The following is a 17,356-nucleotide window of genomic DNA, read 5'->3' as shown; positions in this document are numbered from 1 at the left end:
CGTGTGACACCTAGGGCTTGTGCCCTCCCCAGGCAGCTCCCACTGAGTGCAACATTACCAGATAGGACCCGAAGGATGGGCCATTTCTCATCATTGGAAATTTAGGAGTAGTCATCATCGTAATTCTCCTCCCCCACAGTGCACAGCACGTCCTGGGTCCTCCACAAGCGATGGCTGCAATAATTACGTGTGTGGAAGGGGAGATGTTTCCACGGAGGGTCAGGTTGGCTGCTCAGCTCCAGCTCTGCTATAAAACACGAGATGTGTGGGTGAGAAAATGCAGAGCTGTTAGCTGGGAGTACTCTCAGGAAGCATGGTGGGACAAAGGCAGTAAGGTGCCGAAAATATAATTGCACTGGGTAACGAGCTGATGAAGCCTTTGACGTGGTCCATGCTTGACCTTGGCTTTTTGAGCACACGGAGAGAATGTGGTGTTGTATTCAAACTTCTGGTAAAACGAGGTCACAGCCCCCACTGTCCTTACAGAGAGGAGGAATTTTACTTTTCCAGGTAGGAACAACCCAAACAGGATCCACTAAATTTGCATGGCGCAGTCCTCAAAGAAATCCACGTACATTTAAAATTGGCAAATATCAACAGCTGCTCACTGCCGTTATAATTACCCAAATTGCAGAGGACCGTCTGCAGCGAGTTCTGTTCCATCACGAAGGCTACCCAGCCCCAGTGCAATTGCTGCCTGCCTGCCAGCACTATTAAGTTGTGTTTTGTCACAATTTTCTCCAGCCCAGGCATGTTTGTTTTCTTTGCACAGCCTTGCACCAAGCATTGTTTAAGCAGCACATAATGGATTCCAACCAAGAGGTGCTTTCTGCTCCCATCTGTTTGACAGCCCAGCGAGCAGTTGTGATTCATACGTGCAGTGTAAATACTGGGTAATGACTGGGGCTTTATTTGGAGCCAGTTCCAGGTTGTTTCATTCCTGGGCCAGCTTCTGGACCAGTTTTGAGGCAGGGAAAAATGTCTGATCCCGGGCTTGACGTTTTCAGGTGTTAAATGTCCCTCTAACAGAGTGACCGATCTTGGTGCAGAGGTGACGGTAAAGGCTGCCAGGAGCAGGAGCTGCCACAGTCTTCTCAAATCTCTAAGGCTGTGTGGTATCCAGTTGCCTTTTCTGAATATAAGGCCACCCAGACACTACCCCAAAAGCTCACAGGGTATTTCTATTTTGACTTTTTGGGGCAACATCGCTGGCAGTGTCCAAGGCCAGGTTGGACAGGGCTTGGAGCAACCCGGGATAGTGGAAGGTGTCCCTGCCCATGGCAGGGGTGGCACTGGATGGGATTTAAGGTCCTTTTCAACCCAAACCAGGCTGTGATTCAGTGAATACAGTGAGGAAAAGAAATATTGGGAAGAATTTATTTTTTAGCCCATTTTTAAACCAGACTCTTCAACAAGTTTTTTGTTTTGCTTTTTTCCCCCTGTTATTAAAAAGATCTTTATATTTACAGATCTTTCAAAAACTCAAATCTGTATTAGTGTAATCAATCACCCTCCTGGCCACCCCTTCAGGTGTCAGAGGACAGGCAGGGTCCAGCCTTTCCCACCAGTTTAGGGAATGGGATGTGATAGGAAACACACCGTTCCATCCGGCTGGGATCCAAAAGCTCTGCTGCTCCTGACCTGCTTCCAAGCTGAGATCTTACTGCTGGTCCTGCTGGGCTGGGTGGGAAGTCCTGCACTCCACAGAGCCACATCAGTACCAGCATGGGCAAATTTGGGCATCTTGGATAGATTTGTGGAAACAGCCCTTGACAGAGATGGTGTGTTTGGGATGCACCGCAGTAAATGAGGGCTGCCTAAAAGCACACGTATTTTATTATTATTTTTATTGCTTGTTCTTACTACAAAACCCAGTTCACACTTTGGTGCAGCCATTTCCATTCAGTCAAAACCAGATGCTGTTTCATTTTCCTTTCTTCCTCTTTCTTGTGGCCTGTGAATCCAAGGAATCCCCCGCCCCCAGATGCGGAGCAGACTCCTCGCAGGTCACCAGGCACTCAGGGAAGGGCAATAAATACACACCAAAGGCTGCTTTGGGCTGGTTTGCATCCATCCTGCTGCAAAGACTCGGGAAAGGCTTCCATGCCTCCCCTGGCTGGTTTGTGTTCCAGCACTCATCCCTCTCCCAACCCACACCCTGAGCTGGAGGATCCCAGAGCTCACTCCCCATCAGCTCTTTCAAAGTGATGGCAGCACCAGTTCCCCTTTTTCATCATTCACTCATGTTTGTTCTCAGAGCTTGTTTTTGAAAATCTTTCAAAGATTTTTTTGTTGCAAGGTTTGTCCTGAAAAGGGAATATTGATTTTGACCTATTTTTAACCGATATAGTTCAGAGGATAATTGGAGAGCTGCTGTAAAAACCAAGGCTGCCCTATTTGCACTGCTTAGATTTAACTAAAAAGAAAGAAAGAATTTATTTCACTTTTTTTTTCAAGTATGAAGCTGAAAATTTTCTGCTAATCCCTTTTTAGCTGGTCAAATACACCTAAATATATTTTAATGTAACCTCAGTGCCTGATCAAGAAAATATGGTGCAAAGGTTGCATTCAGGTTTTATGCCTGACTTTTTATTGATACTGAATAAATTCACAACATAACTCAGCCTGACAAGGCACAGATTCCTTTCAAGCATCAAACCAGTTATTTTGGATTTGCTCCTGAAATATTTGCTCCTCGGTGTTATGACGTTTGGAACATGTTTTAGAGAGGTTATCCTTTGATTTTTAAGAAAATGTAAATCAGGAATACCTCACAGAAAGGATGTAGCTAAGTTGTAAGCATGCTTTCCCTTTCCAGGAGCAGTCATTAGCTTTGTATTCCTGCATGGAAAGCAGGAAATGGGGAGCCAGAGCTGGGTCATTTTATTGATTTTGGTCTGGCACAATGAGCTTCTCGGTTTCCTCTTTCTTGAGCATTGTTTGCTTGGATTTTTAACTCTGGATAGGGATCCTGGGACACCAACAATGAGCAGGGAACTGGGAATTTAAACAGCTCTTTATAGAGATTCAGAAATTCACAGGACCATCATGTTGCCAATGCCAAGATGCTGCCAAACAATGTGATGGGCAGAGGCTGGCACTGCCACTGCTGTAGAGAAAAATATGGATATTTTTCATTTTAATTGAAAGTGTTTCTAGCTTATGAAGAGAAGTTTCCCAAATTAGGGTCGTTCCCAAGTGCTCCTATTTCATCTGCATCCCATGAGCTCCATGGTGGGGTTTTCTGCCAGCTGGTGGAAGGTTTTCCTGCTCATTGCAGAGGGGTTGGACTGTATCATCTTTAAAGGTTCCTTCCAACTGAAACCATTCCATGATTCCTGTAAGGAAGCCATGGGGAAGGGGCAGAAAAGTTGGTTTAGGACCTCATCTGCAATGGGTTCTGCCACATCACGTGGGGCAGCAGGTTTTAAAAAATTCATAAATTATATATATATCTATAAATCTTCCATAGTTTTATAATATGGCAGTGTGGGGAGCAGGAAAAGGAGAGGGTGGAAAAGCCTGACTATCTCCAAGCAGCAGTTTCAATTCGCTGTAGGAGTTAAGAAAAAGAGGAAAAAATTTTAGAAAGGAAAACAAATTTAGCTATTGTGCCTTCCACATAGAGGAATCTTGCATCTCTTTGTACAGTCAGCAAGAAAGCAAAGATCTGATCATTCTGTGTTCAAATAATCGCTTTAAAATAAACTTGGGGACAAACTTGGAAGTTTTTTGGTTTCCTGCATTATTGGACTGGCTCAGCCAATTTGTTAAGGGCTTGGGAGTCTTTGCTAAGCCATTAAAGAAAATACAAAAACAACTGCAAAAGGCTCTTCTCTTAGTTGGTGCTCATTATAAGCAGCCACAGGGATAAATCCTTCTCATCTGAGAGCAGGGAAAGCACAGCTGAATTTGCTGCCCCCAGCAACCTGCAAAAGCCGTAAGAATTAAATGTTTATACTTTTCATGTCCTACACATGAAATATCGCTTGGTCTTGGAGGTGTTTGCAGAAAACATTTCACTTTGTGTTCACTTCTAAACTGAAGCCAAAAGAAAACCAGGAGATATTTCTTGATTTAAAAGCATTACGTACAATTTACAGCATTCGTTGGGGGTTGTAATTATCTTAAATGTATGTATTTTGTAGACATACTGCATTTGTTGGATTGAGTTCCAGTTCCCATGGTAAGATTCCCTGAGTGACTTTATTTCTTATAGATTTCCCAGCTTCTCCCTTTTTGTGTTTTATAGATAGTAAAGGAATAGTATCAACCCGGAGATCTGATACTGTAAACACACCTTTTAGCACCAATGCAGGATGTCAGTGTGTGACAAATGAGGGAAATTAAAGGTATTTTCATACCGATAGCAAAAAATGGCATGGAATTTTTCCCTACTGGAAATAATGGACTCTTTCCCCAGTTATGCAGTTTCTAATTCCTGGTGTTAACTCTTCTGATAAAGGAAAAAGCATCTCTCTTTGTGTGTGCAATGTTGCTACCTGACATAGCTCAAAAGTCCTTAATTTCCAGAGCTGTGCTTAGGACATAACAAAGTCATGACCCTTAGTTTTGTGCACAGAGGAGAAAGTAAAAAGGGTCATGGAATCACAGGAAGGTTTGGGTTGGAAGGGACCTTAAAGGTCATCTGGGGACCTCAAAGCCCATCCAGTACCACCCCTCTGCCATGGGCAGGGACACCTCCCACTGTCCCAGGCTGCTCCAAGCCCCAATGTCCAACCTGGCCTTGGACACTTCCAGGGATTCAGGGGCAGCCCCAGCTGCTCTGGGCACCCTGTGCCAGGGCCTGCCCACCCTCCCAGGGAGCAATTCCTGCCCAATATTCCATCCATCCCTGCCCTCTGGCAGTGGAAGCCATACCTCCTTGTCCTGTCCTTCCAACCCTTGTTCCCGGTCCCTCTCCAGCTCTCCTGGAGCCCCTTCAAGCCTTGGAAGGGGCTCTAAGTTTTCCCTGGGGACTTCTCTTCTCCAGGTGAACACCCCCAGCTCTGCCAGCCTGTCCCAGAGCAGAGAGGCTCCATCTCCCTCATCATCTTCGTGGTCTCCTCAGGACTTTCTCCAACAGCTCCATGTCCATATCCTGCCCCCGAGCTGGACACAGTGCTCCAGGCGAGGTCTCTCCAAAGTGGGCCTTACTCTTACAGCAAACGTCAGTGATTTTAGCACGGTTTAAAACTGTGGATCAACAAATGTTCCCAAATTATCCCCTGGTAGAGTCCTTTGTCTGTCATGTCATTGAATCTGGTTTGACTTGATGTGATTTCTGTCTTTAAACTGAAGCCCAGGCTCTGTGAGGGTTTGCTGCGTTTTTATTTATCTCCCTGTGGAATGTCAGGAGCCACGTTGCATACAACCAATTGCAATCCATAATTCTCCTCATAATTATTACTTTTTCCTTTCTGCCTCAGCAATTTTGGCCCGTTTCAGCACTGCACGGGCCTAGGTCACCTTGGCCACATGCAAAGCTGAGCCTGTTGCAGGGTTGGCTTTAGCAAAGTTAATACCAGCTGTGGAGGGCCTGGAAACCTCTTTGCTGGATTTAACAAACCTGCCTATTTCAGTCTGACCCTGTCAGGATATAATTTAAAACTTTGAAACCAGAGAAGCAAAATGACCCCTTTTGGTTCTATTTCTTGTGCTGATCTCTATCCTCAAATTACTGTATTTAGACACTGGATACAGCTGAAAATGAATTTCTGTTTCCAAACGAATCAATGCTGCTGGTTTGAGTTCATTTTCACTCTTTTCCTTATCTGTAGATATTTCCCTTTATTTCTATTATGTAATTGCTAGAATTTATTTAAAGTTGTGTGTGCTGATCTAACTCATGTATCTCAATCCAGTAAAATCCTTTACTTTTATAGAGAGGAAGCTGCAAAGACAGATGTGTTAGGACTCCCCATTCCATCAGTTTTCTGCTCTTCAGATGTAGTAAGAAATGACTTGGAGTCTTCTCTCCCAATCCCAGCAGGGAGTTGGAGGGGAAAAGCTCACAGCCTTGCACTGGGATCACAGCCCAAAGGAAGGGGGATCCAGCAATAATTAAGATTTTGCTCAGTGACAACTCCTTTGCATTCAAATTTCAGAATGGGCATCCCACCAAGGTGAACAAATCTTCTCCAGATGTATCTTCTCCACAAGTATTTCAGGAATAAAAATGGGTTATTTTGAGGCTAGATATCATTATTATTAGACAGTATTCCCAACACCATCCCTATATTCACAGGGAAAGCCCTTAATCCTCAAACTGTCCTTCCTTTTTCTATATGAAGATCAGAAGATCAATGTGATTTAAAAAGGAAATAATAAAAGTAATACTCAAAGAACATGTACTAGTTAAAGTAGATTTACTGCAGAAGTTTTCTGACTCAGAAATAAGCTACTGGCTCATCATCTTCCAGCTAATCAAGTACTGATTTATTAATTTTTAAAGTCTGCTTTATCAGTGAGAATTCTTGCTTGACCTTGACTTAATGTTTCACTAATTTCCTTCAGCATATTGAGTTTTACTAACATCAATTCAAACCAAAACCCCTCAGCTCCAAGCAAGGAAGAAGCAAATTAAGGGGGGGAACGCTTTTCCAGGTTTTTTGATACAATTTGATGCAGATTTTGGAAGTAAATCCTCTAAATAAGAGGGAAAGTTATGGATATTCCTAATTCAATCATCCTGAAGTCAGTTTGGCCTCTTAGGAGATCAGGGAAAAGCTTGTGTGCACTGATGAAATCTTCTCTTATGCCACAAAAAAAACCAAACCATTGCTAAAAAGGAAAACAGCAAACTGCAGTTTTAGAAGAGAACTAGAAAACCTGAGTCTGTGGAGAAAAGAAGGTAGAACCACAAACAATTCTTCATTATGTTTTAAATAATGCCACTCTCATCAGGTTCACTTGGCTTCCACAGTCAATAAATTTAAAGGGATCAATCAATTTGGGAATAAGTTGTGGCACCAGCACAGAAATTATTTCTGTGGCTCTTAAGGAAGACTTACAACATATGGCTCTTTCTCAAATGTTCTGAGCAGGAGACTGTACCCCCACAAGGTGCTTTTTTTGATTATTCTGAGTGGAAAATATAAAGCACTGCTCTAATATCTGTATTTATAGTCATTCCCATTTCACCATGCAACTCAGTTTTGAAAATATTGATTGTAAAGGGAGGGTATCACAGTGTTTAATGGGATTTAAAATGAACTTTAAAGGGTTTGTGGCAGAAATGTGCAAATATTTTAGGGGAGACTCCAGAACCACTGCAAGAAAAACCCAAAAAAGCCCAAACAAACAAACAAAAAATCTGAATTGATTTCACAAGTGTATGGATTAAAGAAGAGGAGGAAAAGCTGAAACACAAACCTTAAATGCCCTTTCTGAAAGATACTCGTTTTTCTTTACCATTAGAAATTTATAATTTCAAGTGTTTCTGTTTGTAGTCACCCTAACACCTGTGCAGTGGGTAATTTTTGCTGCATTTGTGCTTATGAATTCCAGTCAGACTAAGAAAAAGTATAGTCTCATCTCCTCCCAGATGGAAAAGGAGGAAATGAGCTATTTGTTTGAAAGAAAAATCGATGCTGAAGCAAGATTCTGAACCTGGGTCTTGTGCAAAGCAATGCAGCATCCATAACTGGGGCCATTATTGTGCTCCGTGAGAAGAAGTTTCAGCTTTAGGAATTCTCTGAGAGATGATTTTGTCTTGTAACAGCCTGTTCTATTCTGCAGCTGCTTTTTTAACTTTGCAACTTTACCAACATCAATTGACTGTCAAATAAGTACCACTGTGAACTCATGAATAAACATAGTTGTCATTTCCATATTAAGAGGGCCTTCAGCTGAAAAGAATCCATTTGTGCCACTGCAATATCTTAATTATTTACTGTGTTATATTGTAATTAATTGTGGTTTACTCTCTCAAAACTCCATATTCTGTAGATCTCACGGGTTTTGGAAGCAATGCACTAATATTAAAGGCATAATCAACACTGCTTCTAAATATTCATGCCAATAAATGACTCCCATGTGTTTGCTGAGTGCCAAGGATAGTCTGAAGCATTTATTTAGCATTCTAGTGGGATCTGGTTTCTGCAGAGTTCACAGAGATGCAGAATTTCAATGCTGTTGCTGGGAAAGCACGTTTGGATTCGCACGAGCAGGACACTTTGGATAAAGCAATGGTATCTCTGCCAGTCTGGGCTTAACAAAGCCTGAGAGCACTGGGGAAATATTTCTCATTTGAACAATTTTGTTTAGTCTATGACAGCCTCCCAATAATTTCACTTTTTAATAAACATCTCTAATTTTTCAAACAATTTGAAAATCACTGCATTCCAAGGGCGGGGATGTTCTATCTGTCACAGAGGCCTCACCAGGCTCCGCTGTAGCAATCCCGAATTCAGACACATTTCTCAATAAATCAATTAAACACTAGAACCCTAAAATGATCTTGCTGCAATTGGCTGGCATACATCTCCAGAAAAGCGTCTTGAGTGTACGGGGGAACAGCTGATTTATGGAGCTACTGTTGGAATTTCAAACAAGGAAATGCTGTCGCGCAATCCAGTGAGTTTGTTTAATGAAATGTAAGTTAAATGTAAACAGTTTTAAAATTTATCTGAGCCGAGACTTTTGGATCAAGAGTAGCCAGCATATTGCAAATTGTGCTTTCTCCTTGGAAGTGCAGCTTCCAGAGCCTGTGTAGGTGCATTGCCCCCTCCTGCAAGTTTTTAGGCCTCCTCTGCTTCAGATCTTCTCTCACAGCTCTGCTCAAAATTAATGGGTTTACCTTTGGATGCTTGAGATGAAAAAGAACTTGGTTTTTTATAATCAGGGGAAAGGCAATGTGAAGATTGCACACAGTCATGATGGTGCTGAAAATGCGATCCAGATGTCCTGATCCGTGCTGGAGTGCAACTGGGATTTCCACGGGCTCTGTTGCTGATGGCGTGTTTAGAAAATTCTCTTACTTACTTGTATATGCATAAATACTTTGTCTCTTGTTGTCACAGAGATGCTTGATAATACTGTCAACCATATTTTATTGATATTTCACATTTTTTGCACTTGACAATCCTTAAGGGTTCCTTTCAACTCAGGATATTCGATGACCTTAATTGCTGCAACACCACATCTTTTTTTCTTTTAAGATAAAAACTACGCCTTATGAAAAGCTTGAAATGCATCTTTAAAAATTGAAATACAACTTGGATATTGGGAAGGAATCGTTCCCTGGGAGGATGGGCAGGCCCTGGCACAGGGTGCCCAGAGCAGCTGGGGCTGCCCCTGCATCCCTGGCAGTGTCCAAGGCCAGGCTGGACATTGGGGCTGGGAGCAGCCTGGGACAGTGGGAGGTGTCCCTGCCCATGGGAACTAAACAGTTCTTAAGACCCCTTCCAAGCCAAACCTTCCTTTGATTCCATGATGTCCATTTCCCTGGCAGAGCCGGGTGCAGGATGATGGACTCTGGGTTTGGACTCAGTCAACTCTGTTTCTTTTTCAGAACCACCCAGCACTGCTGCAGTTTGTAATTCAAGCTGAAAATAAACATCTGGTCATCGATCTGGAGAGGAATGAGTAAGTACCCTGCTGCGTGGTCACTTTGTACTCTTGGAGGAGGGTTATAATTTTAAAATTGATGGTTTAAAATTAACCTGGGGCCAGTTTTCCTAGTGGTCCCCTATAAAAAGTCCCCTAACAAGAGAGTTTTGTTCCGGTTTGGATTATGGGTATTTGTGCATTGCTGATAGAGCAAGAATCTCTATGGCTTGTGTGCATTTATGTGGGGCTGAAAATGGACATGTTGCCTCTCAGGGTTTTCCTGTGTATTTGATTTGGATTTGTTCTCCTTTCCTGTGGTAAGGCTTTTATTTATAGTAATCTGGAATATCCTACAGTCTCTGGAATTTTCTGGGGAGGACTCCTTTGTCCTAATGCTGCCTGCACCCATGATTTGCTCCATGCAGTGTCCATCAGGGATGATGAGTCAAGACATTGGGCTTAAGCCCTGCTGGAATGTTAAATGCAGCTCTCCGGGTTTGCTGGCAAGGGGCTGACGATGGGATGGTTGTGCTGTTCATGAGGCCCAGGACCAATGCTGGGCTTGAGCCCTTGTTTGTGTGCATCTTTTTCCATGTGCTCTTGGCAAATCCTGCTCGTGTCTATGAGCTTCAGAGAGGGATCAGAGACTGCTGTGGACATGGTCCCATGGGCAGAGTTTTTAAAGAGATACAAAACCCTACAGGAATGAAATCACTGCTCTGGAAGTCCATGACAAATGGAAAAAGTCATCAAATTCTTTTTCTACCCCACAACTGTTCCGTTTTCCTCTAAGAGAATCTCAAGCATATGTCGTGGGAATCCAGATCAGGACAACTGCGTGCTGTTTGTCAAAGGCAAACCAAAGATCATGCTCAACCTAGGGAAAACTTTTTATAACTCTTCCTAAGGATCTGTGAGTTCTGTAGGTTCCCCTGCTGGGGAGTCAAAGCCACAAAGGTATTTTTTTCAGTTTAATAGAGAGAGCGTGGATGGGAGCGATGCAGTTTTATCTGTTAGGAGGAAGGAATGTGCCTGTGAAAGCAAATGTCCAGGGGAGGCCAGGGACATCCTGCCTCGGGCTGGGGATGGACAACTTCAATGGAAAACCACGGGGCACCTCTTTAGTCCTCTGGAGCAAAACAACTCAAGATGCTTTTTATTCCCAGTCGTTTGGATGAACCCTAACATTACCCAGCTGTGAAGAATTCCAGTTCACTTTATTATTCTCCATCAAGCCCAAATCTTGAGCTTGCTTTATATTATTTTTAATGCTCTTTAGCTGTTGAAAACCTGTCCTTGAAGGGTGTGTAGATCCCCCATGCATAGGTTGCTGTGTTCCAGTAACTAGAGGAGGATTTAATTCCTTTAGTAAACAGGGATTTCACTTTATATTCTCTTAATCTTTGTCAAAGGGTGTGCCTTCCTGCAGGAATGGGAAGTATGTAGCAATTGAGGAAACTATTTGCATTCCATGTCAGCGATTAAAAGAACATAAAAACATAAAAACCATAAAACTGCTAATACAGGCTTTGCTGAACATACCAAACTCTCTTGTACCTGTAATAAAGTCAGATTTAGAAGATTTTAAGATGCAATCTCCCCCTCTTTTAGAAGCAGGACAGGAAAGTGCAATAAATTACCTCTATGGGCGTCTGCCTGACTGCGTGGATTTGGAGATATTGAGATCTGCTCCTTAAGAAATACAACATTTATCAATTATTGTTTCTCGGCTGGGGTAAACTGGGATTGTCTTTTTTAGTTACTGGAGCGTCCAGCTGAAGATTTGCATTCTGGGAGAGTCATGTGTGGTGTTGACAAGACGAGGTTGCTCATCCCAGCAGCAGCAGCTTTGAGGCAGTGTTGTGTAATGGGACACTCAGCCTTGCCTGGGTTTGGCATTCATGGCACACGAGGCAGTTCACAGATCCCAAACCACAGGAAGAAGTTGGTCGTGGTTTTGCAAAATCATTTTGCCTTTTTCTTCAGAATTTTTGACTTTGATTTTCCTAAGAATTGATGGTCTGAGTGTTGCAAGTCCATGCAGAAGTTTTCTCAGTGTGTGCATCTGTAGGCCAGTTTTTTGTTACTGTAAATCACAACCACACACTGGTCTGCAGGACTGAGCTGCGCTTCCCAGGGAAAACAATCCCAAGGTCTTTGTGCTTGTCTGTGGAAGTTGTGCTCATGTTCCTTCTGCCTGGAGTGCTGGTGTTGGGTTTGTTGTCACTGGCACGGACAGACAAGTGGTGACACGGGAGGTGAGGGGGCACGAGCACCCTGCTGCTTCCAGGGGGTCTGCAGGGGCATGGGGTGAGAAGTAATGCCCAGGAGAGAAATGAGAGCCTGCGTTTCTGCAGAGCAAACATCTGATGGCAGCAGGCCAGGCTGGGTTCTGGACTCCAGAGGTGGGAGAAACTCATCTCCCTGGGGAAGGGAGCGATGTTCCCATCCCTGCTTCCTGGGAATCTCCAAGGATGCAGATGAGCACACAGCCCCTGCTCCCTCTTTCTGCTGTTGGTGTGGAATGTGCAGCTCAAACGCCCTGCAAGCATTGAGCCATTACTCACCTGCTGCAGGTAGGAGTGGGGAGAGAAACACAAACACCTTGTCTGGAGTAAAAAGTGGCAGCACACGAAGCTCTGAGACATGTGCTGTTATCTTTCTGTGGTTTCATGTAAAGCATGCTATTCCTTCGAGCATGCTGGGGGTGGAGGTGCATGGGACCCCTAAATTACATCATTTCTGCATTGGGTCATGCAAAAAAAAACCTGGATGTGATTTTCCATGGTTAGGAGGAACAGCTGCTTTGAGTAGTCTTGACATTAAACTCCATTTATTGAAAACCTTAGAGATTTTCCAAACCTTGAGTTATATTTCAAAACATCATTCAGATGCATTAGGCAACCCCAAGTGGGGAGCAACGTGTGAAACCATCTGTTATCTGTGGAAATACTGAATGTCAGTTTGGTGTTTTCTGATATTCAGACTCATCAAAATGTGCTCATGTGTACTGGGCAAGATGTTCTGAGTGACTTCTGGAAGAGTTACTGGTACCTGCCTTCGTAGCCTAGGGTTTGAAATCTTCTCGATGGCTTGCAGCTGTTGAGATTACTTTTGTAGATATTCATTAAATACTTCAGTGATTAATTTCCAGGCACTGCCCATCTGTAATTGCAACCCCAAAATTATTTGTGGTGGATTCAATTTGTCACAGGCAGAAAACCTGCGAGTGAGCTCACGTTGCAAGTACATTCCTTACCATGATTTAACTGCAAAAGATGATTGCACTCCTGAGAACCTTCAGCTCTGAAGGTTTAAATGTTTTAGAAACACTTGTCATATTGGAGAGATTTCCAGAATCAGCAAAGCATCGATCAGCTGCAAAATAAACCACTTTTTGGAGCAGCTGACTGGGCTGGGGTGCATTACATCAGCAATACTGATGCTCTGCTGGTGTGCAAGGGACAGTAATGTATGCACTTAGAAATCCCTTGAAAGTTGATTGCAGCATGGGGGTCTTAGAGGGAAGCAGTTCACGGCTGTGTCAGTGAAACAGAGCCCCTGTAAGATTAAATCGGAGCTGGAGAGTGGAACAGTCTGTGGCTACTGGCTGTTTGTCTGTGACTGGAAACGTTTTGCACTCTGTCAGGGCTAGGTCTGTATACAGCAAAGCTCTTAAGTGTTCTTTTAACTTTAAACATGTGAGCGATCCAGGTAAAGTCAGCGGAATTACTGATTTTCAAAATTAATTTCATGCTTCCATGATCTGCTGACAAAGGTCATAATTATGAATGTCAAAGAAATGTAACTCTGAACAGATGCTGGAGAGCTCTCCCAGTGCTGACTCCTGTGTGTACCTGAGGCTGGGGCACAGAAGGATAAAAAGCTGAGATAAGTCGAGTATGGAGGGGGGATGGCTTTGCCCCGAGGACATCAAGAACATCCCAGGTGTGTCCTGGACAGTTTCCTTCACTGGGATTTCGCTCTCCAGCTTTGCAGAGGGGGCACTGAGGGTGAGATCAGCGTTGTTGTGGCTGGTGGGCCACTGGCAGGGTCCATTGGAACATGGCAATGGAAAGAAAAGGCTGGAATATTTTAGAGGAGCTGAGTTCACTCTTCATTTCCCCATCATTTTATGCTCCTTTTCGTCAGGTTTATAGCCCAGCCTTAACAAAGCAATATAAAAAAGGCAATATATGAGGTTACATTGCTGCCTTTTATTCCCTCTGTAAAAATTCTTCCATTTTATCAGGAGACAAAATCCACCTCAGGCCACGGTATAAGACTCCATCTTAGCCTATAAATCCTTTAGGATCCCAGAGATCTCCAGAGATTTAGAGCATCTTTGACTGTCCTCCTTGCACATTTTCCACTTCTTCATGGAGACACAGTACCCAGGATGGGTTGGGATGTAATGGCCCCGTGTTGGAGGTCACTTTGAAAGCTTTTCCCTACGATTGAGGAGGCTCCAGCAGCATTCCCTGGGCTGGAAACCAGGCAGTAGCCATCTTCATGCACAGTGCTGATGTGACCAGTTCTAATGAGGCTTCAGAGTTCAGCAATACTTTGTTTTCCCTTTTTGGTTCAAAGAAAAGAAGTTGCTCTCTCCACTTTTCTGCCTGACCTCCCTGAATGGGAACACTGATTGGTGTGCAAGTGACATTGGAGCTGGATTAATTTAGCAGGGAAACAACCCATTCCCAGTGCCAAAGAAAATAGCTGACAAGATTTGTTAATGAACTGACATGCTTCTATAGAATCAATGGCTTGAAATGCGGATGGAGAAACAAATCTAAACAAACAAATCCCAAACAGAGAGCTGGGACCTGTCAGAATATACTTGCTATTATAATCCTGTGCTGTGTCTTAGCCAAAAAACTGTGACCTCAGCCTGTTTTATCTGCAAGTGCTGGAGCTGGCAGCTGTACTGCAGCATTTCAGCCTGAGCTGACAGTTGGGATTTCACTGTAATTGAAGTAAAAGTTTCACTTTAATGGAAGGAACAGTTTTTCCCCTTCTGCAATGGCACCAGTCAGATGGTCTAAACCACGCTGAAATGTGGCTATTCAGCTACCACAGCTACAGCAAAAATGGGATCAGTCTGTGGCTCTAAGGGTACAGCTACTTCCCACAGGTTTGTGGTATAAAAATGAAATATTTATCATGGGCACTGAGAAACCAAGGTTTGTTCTGTGATTTTAGCAATGGTAGGTGAGGTTGTGTGGTCAGGGCTACCTCTGTCTGTGTCATTTTGGAGTGAAAGGGTTCAGCCCCACCAGGAGAGAAACTGCTGCTTTCTTGATCTGTTTTTTTCTCTCCTTACAATCACAGAATCATAGAAAATCTTGGGTTGAAAGGGACCTTAAAGACCATATAGTTCCAACCCCCACAGACATCAGGAGTTCCCCATAAGGAGTTCCAACTCCTTACATGAACACAGCAAAAGAAAGGAACAATGAAAGAAGATATTTATGTGCTGATATGCTGGAAGTGGAGAGGATAAAAAGACACAGAAATACAAATTCTGAGACCTTTTTGTGGCTGACTGTCACGATGTCTATCAAGGTCAAACTTCTCTTCCCCATGCCCGCAAAACAGCAGGGTAATGGGGCTGTGCCAAATTCCCTGGAGAGAAGAGAGAACTGTGTCCTACTTACATCCCAAAGTTTTGGGGGCAGATGTGGTGTCAGGGGAGTGAGTGCTCCCCTGCCCCTGCCCTGCAGCCTGGGCATGAGTGAAGGACTGATGGATCAAACCCTTTTCTTTGGGAAAACTGAGATGTGGAAGTTTCACAGTTCTGTGTGTTCTGCAGAACTGCAGACCTTGTTCACGCAGTAAACAAAATCAGTCTGATGGGTGGGACAGGTGCTGGTCTTTCTGCACGAGTGTTTTCCTGAGTTTCCAGAGTGTCATCAGCTGGCAGCTTGGAGCCAAGTCAACACAAAGTTTTTCTTGTTCACTCTCTGTCAGTCAGAGCAGTCCACAGCTGAACCTTCCAATTAAAGACAGATCAGTAATCCAGACGCATAGACTAAAACATTTAATAAAGAATTAGCCTGCTTTAGGTTCCACTCTCTGAAGACGTTGCAGCAGCCGACTCCAGTATTTTCGGAGCTGTGTTTTAACCTCCCCTTGCAGAATGCGAGGTTTTCAGCACTTCCCTTTGCCGTGGCTCAGCAAAGAGGTCGGGAGCAGAGCTGGCCATAGGGAAGGAGCAGGAATGTTGTTCCCTCCTTTCCTCTGCGGGCGGGCTGAGCTCAGCCCCAGCGCCGTGACAACGAGCACACGGCAACGTGCAATCCTCTAGGAGAGTAAATTCATAATTAAGGGGGAGACAGGAGATAAAAACCTTCTGGAAACCTCATAATCTCCTGCTGATAGTGCAGCCCACGTGGCGAGGAGCGCTGCATGTCCCAGGTCGCTGTGCAGGTTGGCAGGAAAAGGATGGGAGGGTCCAGCTGGAGCCAGGCTTGGCTCACAAACCTCCCAAGGGTTCCTCACGTGGTTTTTCTATCTGCTCCTTGGGCAGCTTTCAGAATCCTTTTGCTTGTTGAGGTTTTTAAAATTTGTTCCTGACAAGAGTGAGCAGCGTCTCAAAGCAGCGAAGGGGAAATGCTGAGCTCTGCTCTGCAGCCTCAGTGCCCCGGCACTGCTTGGGGTGTTTGAGCTCCTCCTCACACCACCTGTAAAGAGACCAGTCCAGACCCAAGAGGTTTCTCCTGATTTTCAGGAACACTTGTGGATATTGCTTTCTGGCTTCAGAAATACAGGGAGGACTGTAAATGGGTTTTCAAGTCAAAACTGAGGGTGCTGAGGCCCTGGCACAGGGTTTCCCAGAGCAGCTGGGGCTGCCCCTGGATCCCTGGCAGTGCCCAAGGCCAGGCTGGACATTGGGGCTGGGAGCAGCCTGGGACAGTGGGAGGTGTCCCTGCCCATGGCAGGGGTGTCGCTGGATGGGCTTTGAGGTCCCTTTCAACCCAAACCATTCCATGATGTTATGATTCATGGAATTGTCCCTTCCCTGAGTTTGCCCCCTGGGGTTTTAGTTGGGGGTCGGATGTAGCAGAAGGGAGATAACAGGAGCAGGAGGAGGAAGACCTGGCAATGTGTGTCCGTGTCAGAACAAACTGGGAAAAGATATCACAACATGAAAAAAAATTTCAAGAAGCAAGATGCAAGATTTAAGATTCTTTTTATCATGTCTTCCATTCTAATACTTGAGATTCATGTCCTCAAGGTTTTTCTGCTGTGTCATAAGTTTTTTTAAAAACCAACAAACCAACCAAAAGCAAACCCCTGATAATATTGTCACAGTCATGCTTAAATCCTAAGGTTTGGCAGCTTTGCCATGCTGTGGCCATGGAATTTAGATGAAAGTCTTCCCCTCACATCTGCACCAAGTGGTTTGTGTGTGGAGGTCCTGGGAAATGGTTTTACATCCCTGTAGCCTTAAAAGAACAAATTTGTATCACTAACTGAGTGTAGGGATTTTTTTAAGGGGCTAAGGATATGGCCATGCTGTTCTCATGAAGAGTCCATACCTCAGTTTCCTTCAAAGATCTCAGTCAGGAACTGAGTGCAGCAACTTCCACATAAATGTTCATCTAATCTGTCTCTCTTTTCCCTTGGTTTTTTTTTTTTTTCCTTCCGTCTTTTTTCTTCTTTATTTTCTCTTTTTCCCACCTTTTCCAAACTCCCTTGAGAGGGATTTCCAGGTGTGTATGAATTTCCATAGGCACAGCAGGGCAGCCTTCAGCATTTCAAGCATTTCTTTCCTGCCAGGGCTGCCGGGAAGGTGACCAAT

The 17,356-nt window shown here is 44.1% G+C and overlaps 1 protein-coding gene across 2 annotated transcripts in view; it reads left to right on the top strand.

Annotated features, from left to right (window-relative positions):
- The window catches only part of ADAM12 (ADAM metallopeptidase domain 12), a 171,659-nt gene that overhangs the window by 34,703 nt on the left and 119,600 nt on the right, over positions 1 to 17,356 (top strand). For both annotated transcript variants that reach the window (XM_042019566.1, XM_042019565.1), the window contains exon 3: positions 9,515 to 9,588. In XM_042019566.1, the coding sequence (XP_041875500.1) occupies positions 9,515 to 9,588 (74 nt within the window). The remainder of the gene's footprint in view (positions 1 to 9,514; positions 9,589 to 17,356) is intronic.

Source organism: Corvus kubaryi, unplaced genomic scaffold, assembly GCF_017639235.1.
Source record: "Corvus kubaryi isolate FWS band 111438036 unplaced genomic scaffold, C.kubaryi_AGA036_p1.0 138, whole genome shotgun sequence".
Classification (NCBI taxonomy): Eukaryota; Metazoa; Chordata; class Aves; order Passeriformes; family Corvidae; genus Corvus; species Corvus kubaryi.
Note: the sequence above shows the minus strand (reverse complement) of the source record. Positions and strands in the feature narration are given on the sequence as shown.